Source organism: Narcine bancroftii, chromosome 1 (genome assembly GCF_036971445.1).
Source record: "Narcine bancroftii isolate sNarBan1 chromosome 1, sNarBan1.hap1, whole genome shotgun sequence".
NCBI classification, from domain to species: Eukaryota; Metazoa; Chordata; class Chondrichthyes; order Torpediniformes; family Narcinidae; genus Narcine; species Narcine bancroftii.
This window is the reverse complement of record NC_091469.1, coordinates 418,573,642-418,600,767: the sequence shown is the minus strand read 5'-3', so window position 1 is coordinate 418,600,767 and position 27,126 is coordinate 418,573,642. Positions and strand designations below refer to the sequence as shown.

Here is a 27,126-nt window from a genome sequence, read left to right as displayed (position 1 = left end):
AGTTATTGATGGTGCATCAATTTTATTCACAATACGTTTTGACAATGGAGCAGACCCTGAAGCCGGAGAAGCTGGAAATCGAAACTCAATCGCATTAGGCTTCTACAACCTTTGAATTCTGGCCGCGCTTCTTCTTGTTTGGTCAGAGAATGACAAACTACAGGTACTGCACTCCTGGGTCGGGCCCTTGATGTACTTGATGATCAGGGATGCCGCGTTGTATCCAGAGGCAATGAACATCTTGAAAGGCCAGTACCTGAAAAGGCAAATGAGGTCTACGCAAGACATCTCCTAGTGACCGGAAAACAGTGACCTGGGGAATTGAGCACTGAGCACCTCTGGGCCCTGCGAACCCTTGGACGGGCCTGCAAATGAAAGGCTGTGACGGCCATGGAGAACATGGAGGACCTGATTTGAGATGCCTATGTCGCAGGCATTAGCTCCAATTACATCCATCAGAGACCGTTAGAGCTAGGTGAGCTCAACTATGAAGGGTGGTCGAATTGGCAGGCACAATGGAGGAGGCCCTTCAGAGTATGGAGGCCTACTCAGCTGACAACGCGACTGCCTTGGGGTTGCCATGGCCACTGCCAACTTGAGATACGCTGCCACCATCGCATCCCGTCAGCGATCCGAACATGGCAGCCATACTCTGTAAGCACCAAACACCACCATTGCCATGTCATGTGTGCGACCCGACCACAGCTGCTGTACTCCATGCATACCCAAAGTGCTACTTCTGCGGTGGCCTGGGCAAGCACCCAAGGAAATGCTGCCCAGCAAAAGATGCAGTTTGCTCCAGCTGCAGGAATAAGGGACACTACGCGAACTTGTGCAGATCCAAACCACCTCTACCCAGCAGCACCATGTGTGGGCTGCCATCTCTGACGCCGCCATCCCCGGGAACCAGCAGTGCCACATGAGAATTGTGGGGTCCGACATCTTGGACACCATCTTGGAGACCCAGCAGCACCACGTGCGAGTCGCGGGGGCTGCCATCTTGGATGCTGCCATCTTCTGACCGAACACATGAACGCTCCACTCCATCAACAAGTAGTGACCTGACACTGGCCTCCCACCATGCTGGACCAAGGAAGTCCTCATCAACTCACCAGATCAATGATGGACATCCAGGAAAACAGCCATATTGCCTGTTCGATAGTGGGAGCACATAGAGCTTCATCCATCCCGACATGGCATAGCACGACACCCTCCCCATTGTAAGGCCAGTAAGCTAAAAAGTCTTCTTGGCCTCCAAGTCCTATATGGCTGATATCCACAGCTACTGCGCTGTGACCCTGACCATGCAGGGTATGGACTATAAGGACTTCAAACCTTGTGTTGACGCAGCTGTGCGCTGCCATGCTACTGGGACTGGACTTTCAATGTCACCTTAAAAGTGTTATGATGGAGTATGACAGGCACCATCTCCCCACCCTCACCCCCATCCCCACCTCTCCATCCCCCCCCCCCACTGTCAGTAACCAGCAGTTTTTAAAATGGCCACTGCGCTCTACTGGCAACTATCCCTCAGCCTACCCTGCCTGCCTCCAGGCAACAAGCTGTGGACTCTCCACCCTCAAAATCTTGCTTCCCCCACTGTTTTCCAACTTCACCCCCAACTGTAAACACATCACCACCAAAAGAAGATGGTACAGTGGCGGGGACAGGGCCTTTATTGGGCAAAGGTGCAGTGGCTACTCAACGAGGGGATCATTGAAACCAGCTTCAGTCCTTGGAGAGCACAAATGGTTGTGGTGAGTCATGGGGAGAAAAGCAGAATGATTATCGATGATCTTCTCTTTGGCTTGGCTTCGCAGATGAAGATTTATGGAGGGGTAAATGTGGCTGACAAGTCCGATGCGGGACAGGCAGACACGGTTGCAGCGGTTGAAGGGGAAAATTGGTTGGTTAGGGTTGGGTGTTGGGTTTTTCCTCCTTTATCTTTTGTCAGTGAGGTGGGCTCTGCGGTCTTCTTCAAAGGAGGTTGCTGCCCGCCGAACTGTGAGGCGCCAAGATGCACGGTTTGAGGCGATATCAGCCCACTGGCGGTGGTCAATGTGACAGGCACCAAGAGGTCCTCCATTGATGGTAGTCAGACCATTAATAGATAAACACAGCTGGATGCGTACCCTCTCCCCATATATCTGGCATGGTGAACCAGATCGCGCAATATTGGGTATTCTTCATCATCGACCTAAAGTCGGCTTATCATCAGCTCCCATTCTTCCCAGAGGATTGCCAATATACTAGTCATAAGTCCAACCCAGTGGTCAAAAGGGCCCATCTCCTCCAAGCCAAACCCCAATATGCCTATATGGTGTAACTTGATTGGCACAAAGACATGGTCTCTGTTAGGGATCCAGTGCCTTCAGCGACTCCAGAAATCAATACTTATTACCCTGCACCTCTTTCACCTCTCACCATCCAAGATGGCATGTTATCCCAGCCCCCACGGATTGCATGCCAGACTCAACACCACGCACCCACCAAGCCAACGGCGATGACTGCATACAGGCACTCCAGACTGTCCTGGACCCCATCGCTGCTCCGCAGTCACAGCTGATACTATGATGGTCGCAGCGGCAAATCTGACTGCCCAAGAGACGTAAATTGTGATGGTATCAAATGCACTTCACTCCGCCGGACTGGGTGAATATGCTCCTGGCCTCAGCGTGATGCTCAGACCTGACCCTTCAAGGCATAATACCTACCAACTGGTGTCACAATGTGACTTCTGATTCTATTTCCATTCCTTACCACCCCCCACTTCCATTCCCTGATTTTCTTTCCCATCCCTTCTCTTTCCAATCCACAGACCTCTCTCAATTGCATCACCCATGCCTCCAACCCTCGCAACTCATGATGCAACTGGGTCTTAGGCACCACAGAATGTTGCTCTTTTGAAGCCTCTCACAACAGATGTGTTCGATTCCCATAAATCAATGGCTTAACAGGTGTTTTGAAATGTGGAACAATTTAGGGGCATCATATATAATAGACATTCACATTCAAAATACCTTAGAATTCAAGCTCATCCTTTCCTATTAACAGCTAACTCACCAATAAAAACCAGGGGTGAAATGCATATTTACCTGTCGGGGCACACCCATTGGCTGACTGTACCTATGGGTCCACCCACAGACTCCCAAATAAAGATACCCATTCTACAACCTCCTCCCCAGTTCAGGTCAACGAGTATGGACGTGCTTCCATTCTATTGTGAATAAGAGCCTGTCAGTTTTGCATAACTTCCAGTCTTTTAGAGTTATTGAAGGTGCATCAATGTGCTGAACTTTACATTTTCCTGGGTTCTCTGTGTGCAAGATGTACTCATGCCCAGAGTCATTAATGATCTGTCATAATGCCAAGTTATATACAGTATGTGCTTTGACAATAATTGCTCACTCATGAATAGTAGAGACCATTAATTCAAAAGCCGAGCTTCAAAAGCCGAGACTTCTGTCCCACTGAAATAGAACCAGTTTGATTTGGACTTAGCCATGGAGACTAGTGTACAGATCCTGATGATGGTAGGTGCTCATTAAGATTTTAACATAATCCTTTATTCCAAATCCATCATGACTCCACATGTCTATACAGCTCCATATCTAAGCAGCACTGTTTGACTATGCTCCTGACCTCAGCGTGATTCTCAGACCTGAACCTTCAAGGCATAATACCTACCAACTGGTGTCACAATGTGACCTCTGACTCTATTTCCATTCCTTACCATCCCCCACTTCCATTCCCTGATTTTCTTTCCCATCCCTTCTCTTTCCAATCCACAAAATGTTGCTCTCATGATGCAACTGGTGTCACAATGTGACTTCTGTAATAGACATTCACATTCAAAATAACTTAGAAATCAAGCTCATCCTTTCCTCTTAACAGCTAACTCACCAATCACGTATCACACTTGTGCCATGAAAATGAAGCAACTAGGCTAAGAAAAATTAAAACAAAGATGTGCTCCATTTTAAAGTTATGTTATCTGTGATGATTTCATAGTTTGTCTCAAAGATCAGTTTGACTGAAAAACAACTTCAATTAACCTGCAGGTTTCCATTCTAGTGCTGGCAGGAATAGAAGTGCCAGTAATGCAAAAATATGTATTTCAAAAAGGAAAATGTTATCGATATCATTATCTAAGTAGTTTCATTTCTAATCATTAGTTGTATGGTGGATCATTTCTGTTTCATATCTTCTTCCATAAAAGGATCAAGGTGACTTGCCATCCAATTAGAGTCACACAATTAGAAAATTTTAGCCTTCATTCAAACCCATAATGCCAGTACGCAGCTTGCATTTAATAATATCCAACATGCAGGCAATTAGCTAGTTCTTGTGGGGAAATACCAGCATATTCCAACATAAACACAATCAAAGAAACAAAAAAGCTGTAGATGCTGGAATTTTGAGCAAACAATAAATTGCTGGAGGAACTCAGTAGGTCATCTATGGGTAGAAATGGTCAGTGAACGTTTTGAGTCTGAACCCTTTATCAAGTGGAGAAGGATGAGATGTGCTCATGCTTCTTCTTCCAAAAGGTTCATAGAGAGAGCTCTGTGATCCACAGCCTTACAGAAGAGGATGGCTCAGTCACATCCTTGCAGACAGGCATAGAGAGGATCAGCAGATCCTGTTATGCTGAACTTTACGACACTAAGGCTGCAGACAGAATGGCCTCCCAAAACTTGGTGTCCTCCACCATGGAGGTCTTAGACGACAGCAAGCAGGAGAGTCTGGATTAGCCGATAAGCTTGGGGGAGCTGACGGACTCCATCCATTTCTTTGAGTTGAGTAAGACCCCCAGAAGCAATGGCTTACCAGCTGAGTTGTACATGATTCTGTGGAACTGGTTGGCCTGTATCTGCTGGAAGTATAAAACACTATGCTTCTGGGATGCAGCATGTCAGCCTCCATGAGGAAGGACATCATCAACCTCATCTTCAAACAGAAGGGGAATATCAGGAATCAGAGATCTATATCATTGTTAAATATTAACTACAAAATCCTATCCAAAGCCATTGCCAATCGAGTCAAGCCTGCCACCATTTTCAGCCTGCATTGGGCACCAAGGTAAAGCAGAAAAAGAGTGAAGCAATGTTCTTTGGTAACTGATGTGACTGGTCCACCACCCCTTTCACAGTCAGATCTGAATTTCTGAAGGTGTTTGGGATCTGGTTTGGAGGAGCCAAGGTGTGCAGCAAAAATTGGTCAGAGTGGATGGCAAAGATCCACCAGTAATTGGAATCGTGGCTGTGATACTCCATCTGAATAACAGGGAAGAACCTGGTCATCAGGTGTGAGGTGCTCTCATTACTGATGTAGACAGAGCAGCTGTGGGTTATTCCCCGTATGTCCACCATGGTGTTCCCCAGACCAGTCTTACAGTTCTTATGGGGATCCAAGCTAAAAAGGGTCCAAATGGTCACTATGTACAAATCACCAGACAACAGGAGCAAGGGCATACCCAACGTGGCCCTCATCCTGAATACTACCTTTGTATGCAGTTGCATCGGGCTGTGTGTAGAATGAAAGCCCAAGGCCACCAAGTGCCGCTATGTGCTGAGGTTCTACTTGACTTAAGTGCCACACAATGTCCCAGTCCGCTGCATGAACTTCACCAACTAGAAGGACAAAGGCAGCAAAAGCGTGGGAAGACCACTTCCTGGAATTTGACCTCCAAACCGCACATCATCCTGACTTGGAAATATATGGATCTTCTTTCTAGGTTGCTGGGTCAAAATCCTGAAACTCCCTCCCTAACAGCATCTTTGGTATACCAACACCTCAATGAATGCAGCAGTTCAAAAAGGCAGTTCACTACCACCTTCTTATGGGCAATTAAGGGTGTGCAGCTAAATGCTGGCTCAGCCTGCGAAGCCTATATCCTATGAATTTATTAAAAGCAAATTCTGCTCAGGAATGCAGATATTTAGAGATCCTGTGAGTCATCCTGATGGCTTTTCAGTCAAGATTTGAGGACAGCCCTGTTCTCGTTTATGTGCGAGGATAGTAGCCTGAAGATCAGCAAGAAATCGTTTAAAGATCCTGATATCAAATGGCATTATATTGCTGAGCGTCCTGCTAATCAATTATCTGAGGGTCACTGTGAACCAGGATGAACCATATAAATAATCTAGCTAGAAGAGCAAATCAGAGGCTGGGAATTCTGCAGCAGGTTTTACCTCTTAATACAGTCTTGTGCACAGTCAGGGTTAACTATCTACAAGAAGATTGAAAGTGTGCAGATGAGGTTTACAAGGAGGTTGCAGGACTTTAATCCTTGGATCGTAGAAGGATGAGGGGAGATTCGATAGAGGTATGCAAAATTATGATGGGTGTGGACGGAGTAAATTCAAGGAGACATTTTCTGACAGTGGTTAGGTGAGACAAAAACTAGAGGACACGGTGAAAGGTGGAAAATTTAAAGGAAACATCCTCCCACAGAAAGTAGTGAGAATGTGGTATGAGATGCCAGCTGAATTGGTGAATGCAGGCTCAGTTTTGACATCGAATAAAAATTTGAACAGGTATGTGGATGGGAGGGGTCTGGAGGAATATGATCTAGTGCATGTCCATGGGACTAGATAGAATAATAGTTTGGCTCAGATGGGCCAAAGGGCATGTTTCTAATGCTGCAGTGTTCTATAGTCCACTGTAAATAATGCAGAAGTTGGAAATGTGATCAAATGGTGTTCAGTTGCCCAGAAGAGTGCAGTTGCAAAACACACAAGAGACTTCATGCCATACAAATCAATGAATGGTACCACATTACTACCACAAACATTCACTCCTTCGGCCATTGGCACATAGTGACTGTATTTCACATGATCTGCAAAATGCATTCACAGCTACTCCAAGGCTATTCTCTTTATATCTCCCAAACCCACCACCATTACCCTACAGACAAGGACAGTAGAAAGAGTGCAACACCACAAGCTGCAGGTTCTCCTCAAAGTCACAAACCATCCTAAACAGGAAATCTGTCATTGTTGCTTTGTGAACACTGTGTCTAAATCCTGGAATTCTTTCCGTAACAACACTGCAAGAGTACCTTCACCAGGACTACAGTGGTTCAATAATAAATGTTTACCAGCAGGTGGCATCATGGTGAGGCTGGCAGAGATGCAGTATCCTAGCACCAGAGCTGTGTTCAATCCTGACTTTGCTTGGTCTCTTTGTGAAGTTTCTTTAATCTTCATGTTGCCATGTGGGTTTCGTCCAGGTGCTCGTTACCTCACATTCCAAAGATGTGCAGGTTGATTGGTTAATTGGTTACTGTAAATTGCACCTAGTATGCCAATGAGTGATCAAATCTTGGGGGTGAAAGGGTGGTGTTAATGAGAATGTGGGGAGAATAAAAATTAGAAATAATATAGAATTTGTTCAAACGTGATTGATGGCTGGTGAGGGCCTAATGAACTAATGAATTATAGTTCTATGGTGCCCATACGACACTATGGCCATCTTCTCATGGGGAGTTATGAAAAGGTAACAAGTTCGGGACTTGCCAATGAGGCTCAGATTCAGAACAAATCAAACAGAATTAGGAAAATAATCTGAATTTCACTGTATTACATCATAAAGCAAAGATGTTAAAAACAACAATTTTCATTTATTTGGCACCTTCAATGAATCACAGTGAATCTTTCCTTAGAGACTTATTTTGCAAAATAGAAGCTTGCTATGGAACAAGACTGCAAATTGGGAAAAAAATAATAACGTGAATGAGCTCAAGACCGAATGAAAAGATCTCAAAAGAAACACAAGACATTAGACTCAAACAAATGCAAAGCTTGAGAAGGGTGTGGTTTCAGGGCTGGAAAAGAGTAATGATGTAATTCATGCCTACATCCTATTTTGAATAGGATCTTCCAATTTACTGGGACCTGTCCAGAGAATTTTGGCAAATTGTCACCAAACTGATTCCATCTGCATTGAATTCGTCCATCGTTATTGAATGAAGATCTACCGGGACCAATGCCTGAAGAGGGCGCACAAAATCAGTGAACCGGTGCGGACTCGAAAGGCCAACATGGCCTGTTTCCGCTCTGTAAATGGTTATATGGTTATATAGTTATATGTATGATATTAAAAAGGTATTTTAGTTTCCAAAATGTATTTTTAATTGTGACCAGAGCTGGATAGATAATCAACAATAGAGGTGAAGTGTGAGCTGGATTCCCTGACAACATGGTACTGTAACCTGATTAAATTACTGGACTACGAACTAGAGATCTGGACCACAACTGATTTGCAAAGTCTTCCACAGCCACTTGTCCAACATGGGCTTTGAAGTGACTCTGGACATATTAATGTGACTGATTCGTATATATTTCCTCTGTTCAATGATAAGTCAGGCATGAGCAAACTGATGGTGCAAGAACATTTGTATCCCATGAGCAAAGAAACAAACAAGCAAACTGGTGGGTCAACTTAAATCGCAGAAAGTTTCACAAATTCATGCTTTCATTAGATGAGAAGTTTAAAGATATATACAACTGTGTTAAATGCCAAAACAAATAAGTAATTATGAACCATTTCTTTATCACTAAAAATTCTGTTGCAATTTAATATTCCACCTGTGCTTCCAACTTGTTTCAGGCCACACAAGAAAGGATGGTCAGAGGACAAAGAAGGTGGTAAATTGCTGAAAGAAAGAGAAGGTGGAATGTCCATTGGCCACAGCGAAATGCGTCATATCCATTTAAGACATTCATAAAGTAATATTTCAACAACTACAGAAGACCCAATGCAAAAGGAAAAATGCAAAAGGTATCTGCAGTTCAAGGAGGACATGGTGATTGAGATGGCTACATGTTCCAGGCAGAACTCTACCATACAGTTATGGCTTTCCAATGGTTGGCAAACTGGAAATACCTGAAATCTGCCATGAACTGTTATAAAAGGTTATGGATATCAAGATACCAAGAAAGATATCCTTCCCCCTTGAATGAGAGCAGCAGCTGGAACAAGCACATGACATTGTAGAGAAATCAGGTTTTCTCATCATGAAAGACACCATTGACTCCAGAATATCACATTATAAATAATAAATTTAAAATCGGAACTGTAACACAACCTACAAGAAAATTCTACTCCTCCATTGTCCACTGATGTGTTACCATAAACAACAAATCCCTATAACTTGGCAACAGTTATGAAGCTTTTCTTTCATAGTCGTTCACTTTGTCATTGTATTTTAGCCTCCACAACAAATGATAAGCTGGCAACTGAGTAAAATGCAGGCTGCTAACCATACAATTTCGAGTCCATTGCATAATGCATGCACATAATACTGTTCTTACGATGACTGCTATGCCATTATAAACTATTAAACAAGCAGTGTGCTCTAAAATCAGTCCTGCATTCTACACTGAATAAAACTCAATATCCCCAGCAATGACAGTCCTGGCTCCCCCAGTTAATTCATCCCACTGTATTAATAATTTAAAAAAAACTCCAATTTCCATCCATCAGTAATCCATTGCACTGTTGCTAAACAAAGTCAAAATAAAGATAACATTTGATATTCTGAACTCAATCAAAGCTGACTTTACACAAGTCTCATCTTCTACAGCTGCACCTAAACATTAGGTGTCCATTGTTTAAGCTGTAAAAGAAGATGGGGCATCAATCATCAAAAGCTGCTTCATGGTTGTGCCCTCAGTTGTTTAAGATTTGAAACCAAGTCCAGTTTATTGTTATCTGATAGTAAAAATATAACCCAATGAAATTGTGTCTATGCTGGGAAAGCTGGGTTCCAAGTGCGACTAAAAAGGGCTCCACTTGAGAGAATGAATCCTGCTTATGGCGTGCTTCAAATTGCATCAAGCATTTCATTATACGTAACCTTTTGGCCTTCTTCTTAAAGTCCAACAATCACAGGGCCTGTTCCTTCCAGCACCATGCAATTTTTTTGGCAAGCCACAATTCCTATGAGAATGGCTTTCATGACCATTCGCAGCTTTGTTACACTTCCTTTCAAGAAAATTGTATTTTTTAAAAAGGCTGAGCCCTTGCAAATGTACCAAGTCAAGTAACAGCATGGACCATGGATCCTGATTCCATTAGTAAAGTAGGCATGGTGAACTTGGTTATCTTCTTCAGGACCATTAGACGACAGAATAATTATGCCATGGGAGGAGACCATTTGTCCATACCAGTCCTATCACAAAGCAATTAGCTTTGCTTGATTTCAGTTTAACCACTCGCTGTTCACAACTCTCGGCATTAATATTTTATTACAATAACTAGTATAACGGAGGAAGTTTTGATCCTCTTGCTTATGCTGACAATATCGGTTTGCCTTTCCTCTGTACGGTTAGTCTTCTTGACTGAGCTACAAATGCCTATGGATGAGACAAAAACAACTAAACCAGTTTAATGGGTGTCATGTATAAGACCTGACTGATCCTGAACTTACAAAGAATGGAGTTGTTTCAATTCTGAGACTCTTAACAGGCACTCCCCGGCAACATGGGAGGATCTGGCTCAGGATCTCTCGCAGTGGAGGGACGCCCTCAGAAAAGGTGGGGACGTTGCTGAGAAAAAGCTCAAAGAGGCAACAGAGGAAAGGCGTAGGAAGTGTCACAACAGAGATTCTGCCCCCGTGGCCCCTCCAGGCCTCGCCTGCCAAATATGGGGCCAGTAGTGTCTGTCAAGAATCGGCCTGCACAGCCACTCCAGGATGCACATATCAAATCCCACAAATTGCCCGAAAGGAACCATCATCATCCTATGGGATGATAGCCAGAAGAAGACTCAACAAATGTAAAACAGCAGTCAAGAAAAACAAAAACAGATGTTAATCTGTACAGTGAAAACAATAACACTGAATAGCGAAGATTTTGCTTCCTGAACCCCTTTGGGTGTATTTTATAGATTTTGGGCTGCTAATCACGAAAATTACCCTAACTTTTTCCTATCACGGACCTTTTTTTTAGATATAACCCAGTTTTGTGATTTCCTGTCATATTTTAAGCCGACTTCAAGCAGAGAGATTTCAGATTTCAGATAGCACCATGAAGTGCAACATGTCAGTGAAAATACATTTTCTGCATTCACACTTGGACTCCTTCCCTGCTGATCTTGGTGCCGTCAGTGATGGACACGGTGAAAGGTTTCACCTGGACATTGCAAACATGGAAAAGCAGTATCAGGGCAACTGGAATCCATCAGTACTGGCCGACTATTGTTGGATACTGACATGAGAGGCATCAGATGCTGAGTACAAATGAAAATCAGAGGCAAAATATTTGAAGTCAGTTGAACTAATGCAATGTGTCGGCATCATTATGCAATTAAACATGCTAAATTCAATAAAAGTTATGTGGTACAGCAAGTATCTTTGTATTCATCTTGAAATTGTCTATTATAATCCCCTTTGTTTTCAGGAAGCAAACCTTTTGAAAAAATTGTTGTTCAGTGATAGGAAGAAATGACAATGACTCGTTTCAATGTAATATTCTGATTGCAGCTTGAATTCTACATCCACTTCCAGTTTTCAAGAAATAAACATTGGAGTCAGTACAAAGAAGAGTCTTGTTTTAGGGATACAGCTTGGTAACAGGCTGTTTCGGCCCAATGAGCCCCCGCCACCCAATTATACCCATGTGATAAATTAACCGACTAAACTGCACATCTTTGGAACTTGACACAAATGGGAGCACCCAGAGGAAACCCACACGATCACGGAGAGAACATATAAACCCCTTCAGACAGAGGTGATCTTAACTTGGGTCACTGGCCCTGCAATAGCATTGCGCTAACCACAATGTTGCCCATTATGCTCTGAAAATTTCAAGAATAATTAGAAAAGATTCGGCCTTTAACATAGAAAGGAAGAATCTGACAGGTAACTTTACAATTTAATTCAAATTTTTAAGGAATCCGATAGAAGCTAACCTGACTTTAAATTATTGTAAAAAGACTTTGTCTCAAACTAGTAAAAGGAAATATCATGTAAGCTTTTCACAAGCAAATAATGAATATAGAATATATTTCTAGTCAGAATAGTGGATACATAAAACAAATGCTACAGTGGAGAAAGGTTAGACATTCTCTCTCTCTCTCTCTCTCTCTCTCTCTCTCTCTCTCTCTCGCGACAGTTGAGGTCAATTGGCTCCTGTAATAACTTTTTCATCTTACCCAAGGATTATGATAGTTGTTCATTCAATTGTACTTGTATTAATTTCTGTATTGCTCATTACAACAGCATAACTGAGTTTTTTAATGCAATTATGGTGAATTGTGGAGGTAAGCCTCAGCAAAACATTGGCCAGATGTAACTGTGCCAGAAATAAATTAGTGGGAATATTGTAAACTCCCCTGCTACACACTGAGCACCACAAATATATTTTTCTTTGGTCATGGAATATTTCCTTATCCGTAGAAGTCATGCAGATGCACATCTCACTGTCAGCCTTTTTTATGAGTTTAAAATCAGAACCGTGTCGACAATTCCATCGAGCCTCCAGACGGACTATTCCTGGAGGAAGGGAATGCACAAATTTAGCTTATGTGTTTTTGTGTGAATATACAGTAGTTTACTTTCAACATGCACCATCATTGGCTTTTGAAGGAAATTGGAAAATGTGTTAGAGGAAGACCAGATGACAGATAAGTCAGACCATCTGCACCTGACATTATGCCAAGAAGCATATCTATGGTGCCAGACACTCTACTTGGGCAATGGGCAAGGGAACTGCTTTCACACAATCAGGGTAAGCAGTGAGATATTTACAGAACAGTGTCATCTGCTACAAAGACACTGCAGCTAGAATTCATCCAAGGGACAATTCCTTTCTCATCTTTTCCAGAAGCAACTCTTCTGAGGCCAGCACTTGTAATATCAACCAATTGGAGCACAGGTGTGCATCGACGAGAGCAACAGGAGCAGGTCACAGTCATCCAAAGCACACATAGCTAGTCAAAATTACAGGGGCTAATCATAGCATTCATTCACAGCCACTCTGACAGTAGCTTCCTGACACAACCTGTCAGTTTGCTTGCAAATATTGGTGTGTGTACAGCAGGGTGCAGGCTAATGGAGCATGTAGGAGAGGGGGGAATGACTGTGGGGAGGGGGCTGAGAGGAACTGCAGTTGCTAGTCTGTCTGAAAATTGTGTGGGAATGGTAACTACAGAAACAAGAATTGTGTGACAAGGAATCATGAGGTTGATATTTAGATGCTAAAAGCAGAGAGGAAACAATATGAACGATAGCAAGATGGTACCCACTACACCTATTTATTCCTACTTCTCTTACAAGGCTCAACTACCCAATTAGAATTTTATAAAAAATGATCTGTTAGCAGCTTCAGAGTTCCTTCACCGCTTTCCTTCAGCACCAATTGTAACCTCGATCCCAGATTAATTTCAGCTTGAACCAAACATGGTTCATGTTTCTTGGAAAGAGTGGGGTGGTTGACTCAAGGGCTGATCTTTCCCTGTGCACAATTTGCCCCATTTAAAGTCCCAACTCTCAGGGTGAGTCCCCAACCAGTGTGCAGGGCTAAGAAATGTTTGTGCAGATGGTATAACCAGCACTGGTCCAATCAACTAGTGGGGGGGTGAGCAGGAATCAAATCCTAGGCATGACAGAATCCACGGCCGATGGTCCACTGAAGGTGGGTGCTATCTGGGCACTAAATGGTGTGCCCTGGATATGTGGTTGCTGGGCCGACCCCTGGCTCTCCTTGGGATGGTATGGCTGTTGCTATTTTGGATGCATGCTACCATATACAATACTTTGAAAATCTGAGGGATAATCCAGGCGAAAGGTCAACATGATAGAGATGCTGGCCAACGAGATGTCTGTGGCACTTGGGCATACAGAGGGATTGGGTAGCCCTGGACTACCTGCTTTCAGCCAGGAGTGCAGTTGTTAGTAAGGAGTGCTGCACTTACATTCCACATCAATTGGGGAATACTCTCATATGAAAGTCAGTGAACAAATTAAATGAGTCAGGGAGCAGTTCCTTGAACATAACACTTCATGGGAATCTGGTGGCTTTTTGGGGAAAAGATGAAAATTGGTGGACCAATGTAATTCACTGGGCAACAACCATCAAGCACATAATGGTATGCATCATTCTTTTCTGTTTTGTGTGATATTGTATAAAGATCTCCTGAGTTTGCATTAGTTTGTGGATGGAATGACATAATGCAGTGACTTTCAAGGGGTGAAATGTTAACCAGAGGATTATTCCAGTTAATCTCCCATCAATTGTGGTGTTAACAGTGAATTAATGGATTGAGTAGCAGCTGAACTTGGCTAGAATAAGGGTCTAAGCACGCAGCTTTGGTTGCCCCTGTGGTAAAGATCAGAAAGGAGGGTAATGCTTACAATCTGCACTGACTGGAGTCTGCCGACGTGGAGGTTGAGGATACATTCGCAGAGCGATGGACAGAGTCACAGATTCCTTGGTCATGAGTTTTGCTGATGTGATGGTATTGAATGCCGAGCTGTAGTCAATGAATAATAGCCTGACATGGTGTTCCTGAGGTCTACGTGATCTAACACAGACTGGAGGGCCTGCAAGATGGCATCTTGTTATCTGGAGAATTATCCAACAGGTCGGACAGGAAACTGCTCTGAACAAAGGAATTTCCACGTGCTTGGTCCTGGAGGGTTACCTGTTCATGCAGGTCGAGTCATTTCCCCATGTCAATCAAGGTTAGCCCACCCACAGGTGAGGGCACACCTTACAATTGGCTCTCTTGCCTCAATTGGGCATAGCTGAGCTGGCCTCTCCAGCCAGCTGCAGTGTAATGCCCACCATTTCGAACAACTCTCTCTCTTTTTCCCTTGAGAACAATCCCTAGCTTCATTCCAGGTTGTGCGCTGTGGGCAACGCTTGAGAGTAAATTGTAATGTGTGTGCAGGTATAGGGTGGTGGGGATGGGGGGTGGTGCTACTGTGGTGCCTACCTAGAAAAGACTGTTGGCCTTATTTTTGTTATCAGTATGATTAGATTCTGTAGTTGAGTGGGAGACTGTGCTTGTGGGTACTGTTTATTTTACCCTCGTTTCACAATCAGTTATGAGTATCAATGATTTATTGGGAGGTCCAACGCGCATGAATTGTCTACAGTTCCTTTGTCGGTGTGTGTGAGTGTGATCCCTTTTGCGACTTCCCCCATATGTAAATGTAGATCCTTGTTGTTAGTGAACAGTGTTCAGACTCGTCATTTGTTTTCCACATCACACATCTGCCAAGGACCTGCTGTGATGATGGGTGAACTGAAGTGGGTCCAAGTGATTCATGAGATAGGAATTGATTCACTCCACAACCTGACCCACCTGGAGAGTGACTCCTCATACACCAGGCTGCTGTTCATTGACTTCAGGTCGGTGTTTAATACAATCATACCCTGGAGGTTAGTGGAGAATCTGTCCTTGTTGGGACTCGATGCCCATTTCACTGTAATTGAATTCTGGACTACCTAACGGAAATACCGCAGCCTGTCTGGGTTGGCAGGAGAACGGTGAGCACCAGAACGCTGAGCATTGGCACACCTCAGGGCTATGTGCTCAGTGCTCTCCTGTTCACACTACTGACCCATGACTGCAATGCCAGATCCAGTTCCAACAGGGTCATCAAGTTTGCAGATGACATGACAGCTGTTGACCTCATCAGCAACAACGAGTCTAAATACAGAGAAGAGGTGTAAAAATCTTCTGATATGGAGCAAGAGTAACAACCTGTGTCTCAACGTGGACAAGACAAAGGAGAAGATTGTGGACTTCATGAGGATCAGAGTCTATCATCTTCCACTACACATTAATAGCTCAGTAGTGGAGAGAATGGAGAGCACCAAGTTCTTCACAGTCCACATAAGAAGTGACTTATCCTTGATAGATAAATTCTACTCACTTGTCACGAAGGTGGAACAGTGACTGTACTTCCCTCAAAGGCTGAAGGGGGCAAAGCTACCGTTCACCATTCTGTCAACTTCCTACAGGAGCTCTATCGAGATCATCCTGGCCAGGTGCATCTCAGTGTGGCACGGTTATTGTAGAGCATCGAATCAGAGATCAATCCACAGGACCATAAAAGTGGCAGAGAGGATCACTGGGGTCCTAGTCTCCCCATCAATGGGACTTACTGAGATCGTTGTTTAAAGAGGGCTCATAAAATCAGGGAGGACCCCTACCACCCCGCACACAGCATTGGGAAAAAGAAGTATCAGAGCCAGAACCACCAGGATGAGGAACAGATCCTTCCCATGGGCAGAGAGACTGCTGAATGACTGCTCTAACAATGCATTTTGCACTGTTTTGCACCATGGACCAGAAAACAATGTTTCATCGGATTGTTCTGGTACAATCAGATGATAAATAAACTTGAACTTGAATTTAACCAACCTCTCAAAGCACTTTGTCACAACAGATGTCAATGCTACTGGCTTGACAGTCATTAAGGCCACGTCACCTTGCTCTTCTTGGACACCAGAATGATGCTTATTCCCTTGAAGCAAGTGAAAACCTCTGAATGTGGTAGCAAGTGGTTGAAAATGTTTGTAAAATCTCCAGCCAATTTATTCACACAAGATTTAAGGACCAAAGCATGGTACACCATCTGAGCCAAACACCTTTGGAGGATTTTACCCTCTTGTCATTTACCCTTATGACAGATCCCTCAAAACAGGAATCTCCTGGATTGCATTACCTTGGCATTTTTCTCAGGTCTTTCGTCTTCTGTCACATTTGCAGCAATTGCTATGTCAGCTATATCTTCTAAGAAATTCCAGGGAATTATTTTTCAGTTTGGGTTATTATGTATGTCAAGCTTCTCTCCCTCACACTGCAAACAATGGTATCTCAAAATTACTATTGTCTACAGACTTTCAAGAACTTTTACTGCCAATCTTTAATCTTTGCCTGCAACTCAGGAGAAAGAGAATTTAGTTAAGGAGATTTGCAGATATGAATTTCTATACTTTTCAGAAGTATACATTTTATTTGTCAGACATGAGGGAAAATATACTTATAATCATTTTTCTACCAGGCCAGACCATATTATTACAAAAAAAAATTATTGTTCCAACATAATATGATCTAAAAATAGTTGCCCTTATAATGAGTTGAATGGATCAAACCACTTTACGTGGAATTACTGTATATTTTGGCATACAAGTTGACTAGCGAGGAAGTCTATCCCCCTTTTTTCAGCCTAATTTTAAGGATTATATGGTATATCCAGCATATAAGTCAACACCCCCATCAACAACCCAATTTTTTTTCACAACACCCCAGTTGCCAAGTAACAAAGCTGTAAATCAAGTAAGTAAAAAAACCTTTAGCTTCTGGCCGGGAAGATGGCTTTGGGTCCAAGTCTTCAGCCTCGGCTGCAGCTGGAGACAGTGGGAGCAGGGGCCTCGGCCTTCAGGGTAGGAACATAGGAAGTAGGGACAGGAGTAGGCCAAAAATGGCCCATTGAGCCTGCTCCGCCATTCAATACGATCATGGCTGATCTAATTTATGACCTAACTCCACCTACCTGCCTTCTCCCCATATCCCCTAATTCCTCTATCATGTAAACATTTATCTAACCGAATTTTAAATATGTTTAATGAGGCAGCCTCAACCACTTCCCTGGTTAGAGAATTCCAAACATTCACTACTCTCTGGGAAAAACTATTTTTCCTCATCTCTGTCCTAAATATACTCCTTCGAATCTTGAGACTGTGTCCTCTCGTTTTAGTTTCCCCGGCCAGCTCAAAAAACCTTCCTACATCTATCCTATCCATACCCTTCATAATCCTATATGTTTCTATAAGATCTCCTCTCATTCTTCTGAACTCGAGCGAATACAATCCTAGACGATTTAATCTTTCATCATAAGTCAACCCCTTCATCCCAGGGATCAACCTAGTAAACCTCCTCCGGACCGTCTCCAAAGCCAGTATATCCTTCCTCCAATATGGAGACCAGAACTGGACACAGTACTCCAGGTGCGGTCTCACCAGTACCTTATACAGTTGCAACATTACCTCCCTATTCCTGAATTCAATTCCTCTAGTGATGAAGGCCAACATTCCATTTGCCTTCTTAACAACCTGCTGCACCTGCAACCTAGGTTAGGAGTGGGGACCTTGGGTTTTACAATTGTAGAATATCTGGGCGGGTTATAGTGGTGCCTGGCAGTGGGGAGGTGTCGGGGTGGGTCGGCACCAGTGGTGGAGAGGTGCTTCCAGTGTTGACTTATAGATTGAATCGATGCCAAATTGGTTTTTCGTTGAATTTAAAGACTCAAAAGTATAGCCAGCATGTAAGTCAATTCACTCCTTTTTGAGAGATTTTTGTAGACTTATACACCGAAATGTAAGGTAAATACTTTGAATTGTATTCATTTTTGCATTATAGGAAAGACAACATCGAATTCTTGCCTTTTTTCAGTTTTTGGGATCTAGATATCATTGGGCAAGGTCAGTATTAATTGCTATTGCCCTAATAGCCTTTGAGAAGGTGTTGATTAGCTGAATGTTTAACCCGCTGCAGTCCTTTTGGCAAAGGTACACTCACAATGGTATTGAGGTAGAACTTCATCCCTGTGACAGTGAAGGATTGGTAATGAAGATAAGATGGTGTGCAACTTAGAGAGAAAACTACAGGTGGTGGTATTCCCATACATCTGCATCCTTGTTCTTGTTGAAAGAGATCCTAGGTTTGGAAGATGCTGTCAGAACAGCCTAGGGGAAGAACTAACAGCTGCATAAATTTCTGATGGCAGATGACTTTAAAAGCAATTCTCCACAATTTTCCTGGTTGATGAAGTCAAAGGCACTTGTCAAGTTGTAAAGGTCAAGTACTGTCATTGTCAGTGTTTTTCTAGTTCTTGTCATATCGTGGCGATCATATCCATGAAACACATTATGGCCAGAATCTGTTTTCTTAATACTAGCGTAAGTTCACCAAGATTTTCTACTTGAATTTTTGGAGTAAGTTCAAATCACTGGTCCAATGAAAGAAGGAAATGTGAGCATTGAGCTCAAGCATAGTTATTATGTAAATATGGCCTCATGATTGGTGAAGCTTGGACCAGCAATTTCTGTAATTTGCATTACAATTACTCTGTATTAATAAGTTACCTGAATTTAATCTATAATAAATAAAACAATTTGCAATTCCTGTGACTTTCAATGACAAGATAACAAGCATGTCAATTACACAAGGACAAAATGATAAAATAAACATATTTAACAACAATTTTCAACACCTCAAAGTCATCAACAGCCAAATAAATGTAAGTTGTCACAGTCAATATATGAACTGCATGTGCAGCTTAATGCTTACAAAATCACTTTTACTGCTGTTAACTTAAGAAATAGGATGAGGAGTTTTTCTACTGGAGCCTCATACTGCTTCACTATTTATTAAGATCAAGGTTGATGTTTATCTCAGTGCCATTTTCTTGCACTAACTTTATTTCCCTTGATTCCTTCAATACCTGAAAATATATTGGGCTCTCTCTTAAGTTAACTTAATGACTGGGGCTTCACAGACCTCTTGAGCAGAGAATTCCAAAGATGCATCTCTCTCTGAAAACTTGGGAGAAGAAACAGGTGGGAGAGAAATAAAACTGGAAGTGAAAATTGGAAATGTAATAAACAAAATAAATAAACAGCAGGAAGAAAGACAAACAGCAAATAAGGTTAGATTACAAAAGAATGTTAATGGACAAACTTTGGAGCACAATATTCATTCGTATATATCAACAACAAGGTAGATGTACTAGTGATACAAACAGTAGTAAATTGGTATGATATAATGGATCATCCTGCATTTAAACTTCTTCTATAGCAATTTTCCAGGTATTCATCATTTAGGAAGGTTAGGCAAAAAAGGAAAGGAAAAACAAATGACAGTGCTGCCAGAGCTGTTTTAACGGCAGCGCAACCTCTTTTTGTGAATTCCTGTCATGTTTTAAGTCAACTAGTATATTGCCCATAAAGCAAGCTGTTTTGATGAGTCCAAGCATGCCTGGGCATGCACTCAGTGCAGGTGCTATGCAAATGTTGTGTTAGGCTTTGGCATGCTTAATCAGGAAAGATGCAGACAGACTACAAAAGCAGCTCACAATACAGATGCTGTGCGTTACTTAACTGAACACATGTTGATGTACATGTTCTTCAGGCAATAGTATAATGAGTGTACTTAACAGTAGCATTTATTGACTTCAGGAAGATTCAATACAGTAGAAGTGTCTTGTTAATGTCATAACAGCTGCGATACATTCTGTTACATTGTGACAGAATGACACTTAAGGCTCAAAGACACAGCATGACTGCACTTATGAGGAAAACCTATGAGCTCTACTTTGATTGTAAAAGTGATGACTAAGACAAACCCTGAGCTCCTCACATTTGTTGGGCAACATGTGCAGTCAACCTGAGAGCTTGGCTCAGTGGTACATTATGCAATTAAACATGCTAAATTCAATAAAAGTTAATTTAATGTTTCTCTAACTTCCTACATGATACAGATAATTGGCAATTATCTTTGTGTTTAGCTTGAAGTTGTCTATCATAATCCCCAATTTCTTTTTCAGGAAGTAAACTTTTTGGAAAAAACTGTGTTCTTCAGTGTTATGAGTAGCCCATTCAAAATCCACGAAAAGGTAATGTAACAAGTTTACATAGCACAAAATACCAACTTCCATTTTAGGAATATTTGTTCATGATTTCAAGGAGTTTCATGCCATTCAAAAAAAATTACTCAAAATGTCATAATGTGGATTGTTACTGCAAAATGAAAATAGTGAAGATCATTGGAAATAACCAGTACCTTATACAGTTGCAACATTTCAACTAAAACTAAAATTTCATTAAATTTTGTTTTAGGTTGCAAATTAAATTTGCACATTTATTTTAGTTTTTCAACTCAACAAATTCTGACACCAAATTCCACAGAGCTTCAGGATCAAAGCTAAACTCAGTTCAACATAATTACTTATTTTGTAATTTTGTTTATGTTACTTTATTTGATATATTCAAAAAGGAGTTGGATGTAGTCCACAATACTACAGAGAATGAAAGGTATAGAAAAAAATTAGGATTAGGATCAGCCATGATCATGTTGAACAATGAAGCAGTTTCAAAGGGCTGAATGGCCTCCTACTGCTCCTATTTTCCATGAGTCTATGTTTTGGCAAAAGTTCTTGGGATAGTGACTGATGTCTTTCTGCCAACTGGGTGCCCTTTTCAAAAATTGACCTTGATAATATCCTCAACAGCATGCACTTTAAATGAATAAGTTATGAGTGGCTGGGAAGCCCTCCCTAAAATGTGGCACCAATTACACCACAGCATAAATTAGGTTTCCTGGCAAGAATTAATGAACACAGCCTGAGAAGCAGAACAAGAAACACTCCACCAGGTGGCTCCAAATTAAACAATTATTTTCCAGTAAACTTTGCCTCAGTGACATGCAGTTAGAGAAATTGAATTTAAATGCTTTTACGAGTTCGCCAAATAAAACAGATGGCTAAAACTTGAATTGTGATAATCAAAGACAGGAATTTAGAGTTACTTTTTTGACTTTCAGTTGAAAAAAAGGCATTGAAAAGTTGAGAGCCGCATGCGACATGAAGAGGACTTTTGTTGCAGCAAATCCCTTTGAAAAGGCACTGCACAGACAAAACTGGTTCTTGCAAGAAATGCTGGAGTATCCATTGAACTTTTCATAAATAATAATGATATTAACTCTGTGCATTAAAGAGAGCTTTGCAATCAATTGAGAGCAGTCTGAATCTTGTTTAAACTAATTCAGTTTGGATTCTTACAGTTGCCAAAGATAAGCATGTGCATCATCTCTGAACAAGGCTTCAACCTATGTCTCTAAAGTAAGGGCTGGCTGTTGAATTATGCATATTTGTTATTCTAGAATGATGATTATTAGCAATGAAGAAATATTTAAAACATCTCTATACTTGAAAAAAAAGGATAATTTTGTTGTTTGATCATGAACATTTATGCAACCACATAAATGATGTTAGGATGTACTTAGTTGCAAAGACAAGTTACTATACGAGCTACATGACTCTTAGAACCTTGTCCCTCTTAACAATAAAACAATTTCCATTTAGTTAGCAACTAAATATTTCCTAGTCAAGAAGGGCATGAGCAAATGACTATATTAATGCATTGACATATATGGAGCTTTCTGGGAATGATCGCAGGCACAATTAGAAATACAAGTTTTAAATTTTAAAAAATTGAAAAGGAAAGAAAAATAGAGAGGGAGAGACAATTAGAGATGGAATTCCAGAACTTGGTCCACCTCGTCACCTGAAAGCACAACTGTCAATACAGCAGCAATTTAATTCAGGGATGGCCCAAAGGACAGAATTAGAACAGCACAAATATTTTAAAGGGTTACAGAGATGAAGATGTTTACAGATGTGGAGGAAAGACCATGGACAACTCTGAATACATTAAGATTTTTCAAAATAAAGATTTCTAAAAGCAACTTCTATTTTCATACAATCAACTAAGGCCAAGGACTGAGTTGGTTATTGGTCCCGTTTACAAATGTGATTTTTGTGGAAGAGGGTTACAACTTCCATTACTTTTGCCCACAAAAGTGCAGTCCTTCTTCAAGAATGCAAGTTTACCTCCAAGATTATCCTCCCTTCATTCCTGTGCAGAGTGACAATATGTACTCTGCTCAGCTACTTTTGGATGAATGAGAAGATGCCTCTCATTGAGGTTCCTCATGCAGCAAAGGAGGTTCAGAGAAGTTTAGATAAAGGTTACAAGATCATGATAGGTCAGAAAGGGAACATGGGGAGAAGTTATACCCATTAGATTGCTTAAGGATTAGGAGTCACAAATGTAAAATGAATGGTGGTAGCGGACTAAGTGATAGGGAACAAAGATAAAAATGTGAGGAGGAAACATTTTTTATGCAAACATTGGTGACAATCTAGACCTCACTGCTTGAAAAGTTCATGGAAATGAAGTCAATCAGTGTTCACAAAACAGAAAAGATTGAGCACCTGAAGAAAAATATCTATCAAGAGCCTTGAAAAATAGGACAATCTGGGAGCTGTTGGAATCTAGGGGTTAAAACATTATGAAATAAATGATTAATCAATAAGTTTATTTGTACTGCATGAGTCAGGGAAAGAGGAATGTGGCTAAGTGGCTGTCACAGCATGGAGCAAAGTTGGCTGAACAAAATTGGCTGCTCCCAAGATACAGGGAGAGGATATGCATAAAACGATTTAGGAGGAATGCTCAACTGAAGGAGGTGGGAAGTAGCACAGGAGACACAGGCCAGATCAGAACAAAGAATGGCCCGCAAGAATCAAAGGGAATGGAAAACCAGTCTAGGAGGAAGATTAAGGCACGAGGAGGTGTTAAAGAGAACAGCAGAAATTGGCCAGACAGGGACCGTATGGTGATTAGAAATATCTGGGGATGAATTAATTTCAGATCTAAACAACAGGATAGTCTGGCCTGGAGGATTAACATGGGAAGGCTACACCCCAGAAATCTGCAAAACAGGAGATGACTTGTGATAACCCTTATGCAAAAAGATCTAGCAGGGAAAACAACTTTTGTTCTGTGTGATAAGATTGACCTATATAAACTGTGCCAACTGGACAATAGGGGTCAGTCTCGGGGAGTAGCTCACTGGCAGGTGACCTATGAACTAACAGACTGACCCAGAGCTCTGTTAAGTTTTATTCTTGTGCTGTGCTGTGCTGTGTGGTGTAATAAACTGACTGTTGAACCGAATACCTTCTCCTATCACTTCATTCAACGAACGCGCTGGACTCAGCTCACACATAGACTAAATTAAGAGTAAATAAATTAAAGCCAGAGTCCAACAGAGCAGGCATGGTTTCATGGGCTGAATGGCCTTCCACCCTGTAACTATTCTATCACGATGGTTAAGAAATCAGACATTGGTTGGAAAAGAGATCATGTACAATTACAGCTCAGTGATCCCTGACTTGTTTTTATTGGAGGCAGAATTTCAAAATTAGCAGCTTCATCACTGACTTGGTGTGGTGCTGAATCAAGCTGCCTTTCCTTGTCTTTGTAAATAAATGCATTAAAAATACCTTGTGCCAGTCAGGGGAGGCGGGGCGGATGGAAAACCCAATAAACATATAGCAGTGCCATAGCACTGACTTTATAATCTCTTTCAGAACTGAAATTGTGTAGAACAACTCACCTCTCCTTCTCTGGGCCATGGCCTTCCATTTTGTGTGTATTTGCTTTGATTCTGTCTTTTCTTCTGCCCTCCATCAGCAAATTTGCACAATAAAGGCTCACCAGGGGCTGCAAAGGCAAACAGCCAAGGCCACGTTAACAACAGCAAAGTGATTATATCAGCAGAAGTGTTATTTTTATGCTGCTTTTGAAGCGCAGCTTGTTGAAACAGACACTGTGAGTCCCTTCACATTACATGCCAACAGCCAAACACACTATTCAAACTTCAAAACATGAATACCTAGTACAAGAGTTTAGATTGTTCCACACCCATGTCTGATAAATTCCTGCAAGAATTAAAAAAGATAAGTGTTCCACAAGGCAGATTAGGATAATCCACCTGCATTCTGATGTAAACCTTTTATCTGGTCTTCCAAATGTGCAACATGAAAATATCAAATGTCTTTGAACAATCTCTCATCCCACAGATTATTTGCCAAATTGTTTTGTGTTTTCACCACTGGAAAGTCCTAGTTCAAGTTTATTTTCATCTTGGAGGAAGCCAGTAAATATTTCTTTCTTTGTTACATTGTGAAGTATGATGTCAATAAGCCCTGCTAAAATTCAAGGGAAAAACTCTCCACTGATATCATAACTTGCTGGTCAAAGATGTGTCAGCGATGGAGTCCTTCAAAGGACTTTTTTAAAATCATTTACAACATGGTAAAAGCCGATTTCGGCCACTGAAACCGTGCCACCCAATTAACCTATAACCCGTACGTTTTGGAGCACTGGAGGCAACCCATGCAGGTCATGGGGAGAACAAACTCCTTACAGAGCGTGCTGATTTCGAACTCAGGCTGATAGGGCAGCAATAGTGTCGCGCTAACCACTGCACTAACCGTGCCACCCTGTTCCAGGCCAAACCATCTTCAAATGCATCCAAACTGAGTTCCCCTCTGTACAGAGATTGCCAGTGATTGCAACTTTTAGCCCAATGCTACAAGTTCTGGACAATATTTGGAAATGGGGTGCTTTTCGGTTATAGAATTGGGAGAGATCAGTATCACTGATCTAAAAGAGAAGTGAGGATTGTGAGAGATGAGGAAACTTGACATAAAAATATGAAAGATGGGGAAACTAGTACAGACACATAGAGTGATGGATTAAACCAGTATGAACAGGCTAAGCATGGAAATTAGGATGCAGGATAAGAACCTTCTAGTCCTTTCGACAGGATCAGTGAGCTCACCGTATGAATAAGATAAGGAGAGGTGAGGAATAATAGAATGTAGGAAGTTGAGATAGTCTGGATGAGATAAGGGTCTCCTAGCCCTAGACAGAAGTACCAATTTCTACATATATAATTAGTAAGCCATACACAGATTTATCAAGTTAGGCATATTTAATTAGTAAACCCTAGACAGGATTAGCGAACTCTGCGTATGAAGGGACTGTAGCTCTGAGAGTTGGAAAGGTGTGAATGGGGACAAGGGCAAGGTTGTGAATAAGGACAATGGGGATAATGACATGAGAAGACACCGACAGGATACCCCCTGGTCCTCCAAGTCCACTGAAACTGCACATAGGCAGGTAGGATTGCCTATGCCAAACCCATCCAGGGGGCAGAAGAATGTAAGGGGGAGGGTATTCTGATACTGAAATTCACTGTATAAAAGTTGGGTGAGCCCCAGTGTAGGTGTGTATTCCCAGGGTAAGGGGAAGCACCCAACTTTGCATTGTTGTTATAATAAATGTTCTTTGTTCTCAATTTTTGTCTTGAGCAATTTCTGTTAAGGGATTTCTATTTCTAACAGAATCATAGAGACTCATTGGCCCACTGAGTCCATGCCAACCATTACACTAAACCTAATTATTCCCATTCCTCCTACAGTTTATCAACTTCCTTCTGTTTGTACCATTTACTTACAAATTTGGGATGATTATCAGAGACCAATTAACCTACTGACCCATATATCTTTTGGATATGGGAGGTTACTGGAGCACTTAGAGGAAATTTGTACATTCACAAGGTGAATGTGTAAATTTCTTACAGACAGCATCCAGAGTCAGGTCTCTAGTGGTGAGTCTACCAGCTGCATCATTGTGTCACCCTTCTATGTTTCACAAGTGCTAGACAAAGACTGTTCGGAACTAGCGATCTAACTACTTTTTTGTAGAATACACATTAGAAAATGGAACCCTATCAACCTCCCATTAAGTGAATATTGATCAGAGAAATTCTGGATCAGCTGCTTAAATACTGTGGAGCATACAATAGAATGGAATGATCTACAACCACATTGCAATATACCTTAAAATGCAACTCGACTGTTTTATCCATTTTACCTGGAGCAGGGGAAAAAAATCTTGGCGACCTTCTGATTGAGCCAGAAATGTGAACAGGTAATCATACTTCTGCTGATTTGAAGGACTAACATAGCAAAGAAAGGGTTATTTAAGCAACCTGGGAACAAAGGCCTAAAGGAATAGCTGTTGCATAAAATACAATTAACCAGAAAAGTGTATATAGACAAATAAAGATGTGGAGTCACCCAAAGCTAGCCAAAGTATGTTAGATGGCCAAAGAAATATGAGACAAAAGACAGAATAGGAAAAATGAAGCCCAAGTTGTTGAGATGTTGTAAGAATTGTGGATAGCAACATGAGGTGCCAATAAAGAAATTTTCAGTACAAAAGGGAAAAGTTTCCAAAATATAAATCTGGAAGTAATTTCTGCAAATAACACAAGAAAAAGGACCCAGAGACGGCAAGAGAGACAGAATCAGAATACCAGTGGAATACAATGTTAATTCTGTGGAAGGAAAATCCATTTAGGTATCTATAGCCCCTTTCAGACTTCCCTGTGATCCCAGGAATCGAATGCCAATCAGCCTTTAAAGTGGCAAGTGTGAAAGCAAAATCAGCTCAACGCCAGCGTCAGATG

The 27,126-nt window shown here is 41.7% G+C and overlaps 1 protein-coding gene across 9 annotated transcripts in view; it reads right to left on the bottom strand.

Annotated features, from left to right (window-relative positions):
- LOC138751586 (RNA-binding motif, single-stranded-interacting protein 3) overlaps window positions 1–27,126 on the bottom strand; it is a 1,523,265-nt gene that overhangs the window by 120,084 nt on the left and 1,376,055 nt on the right. For all 9 annotated transcript variants that reach the window (XM_069914047.1, XM_069914050.1, XM_069914051.1 and 6 more), the window contains one exon: window positions 24,202–24,308. In XM_069914047.1, coding sequence (XP_069770148.1) covers window positions 24,202–24,308 — 107 coding nt within the window. The remainder of the gene's footprint in view (window positions 1–24,201; window positions 24,309–27,126) is intronic.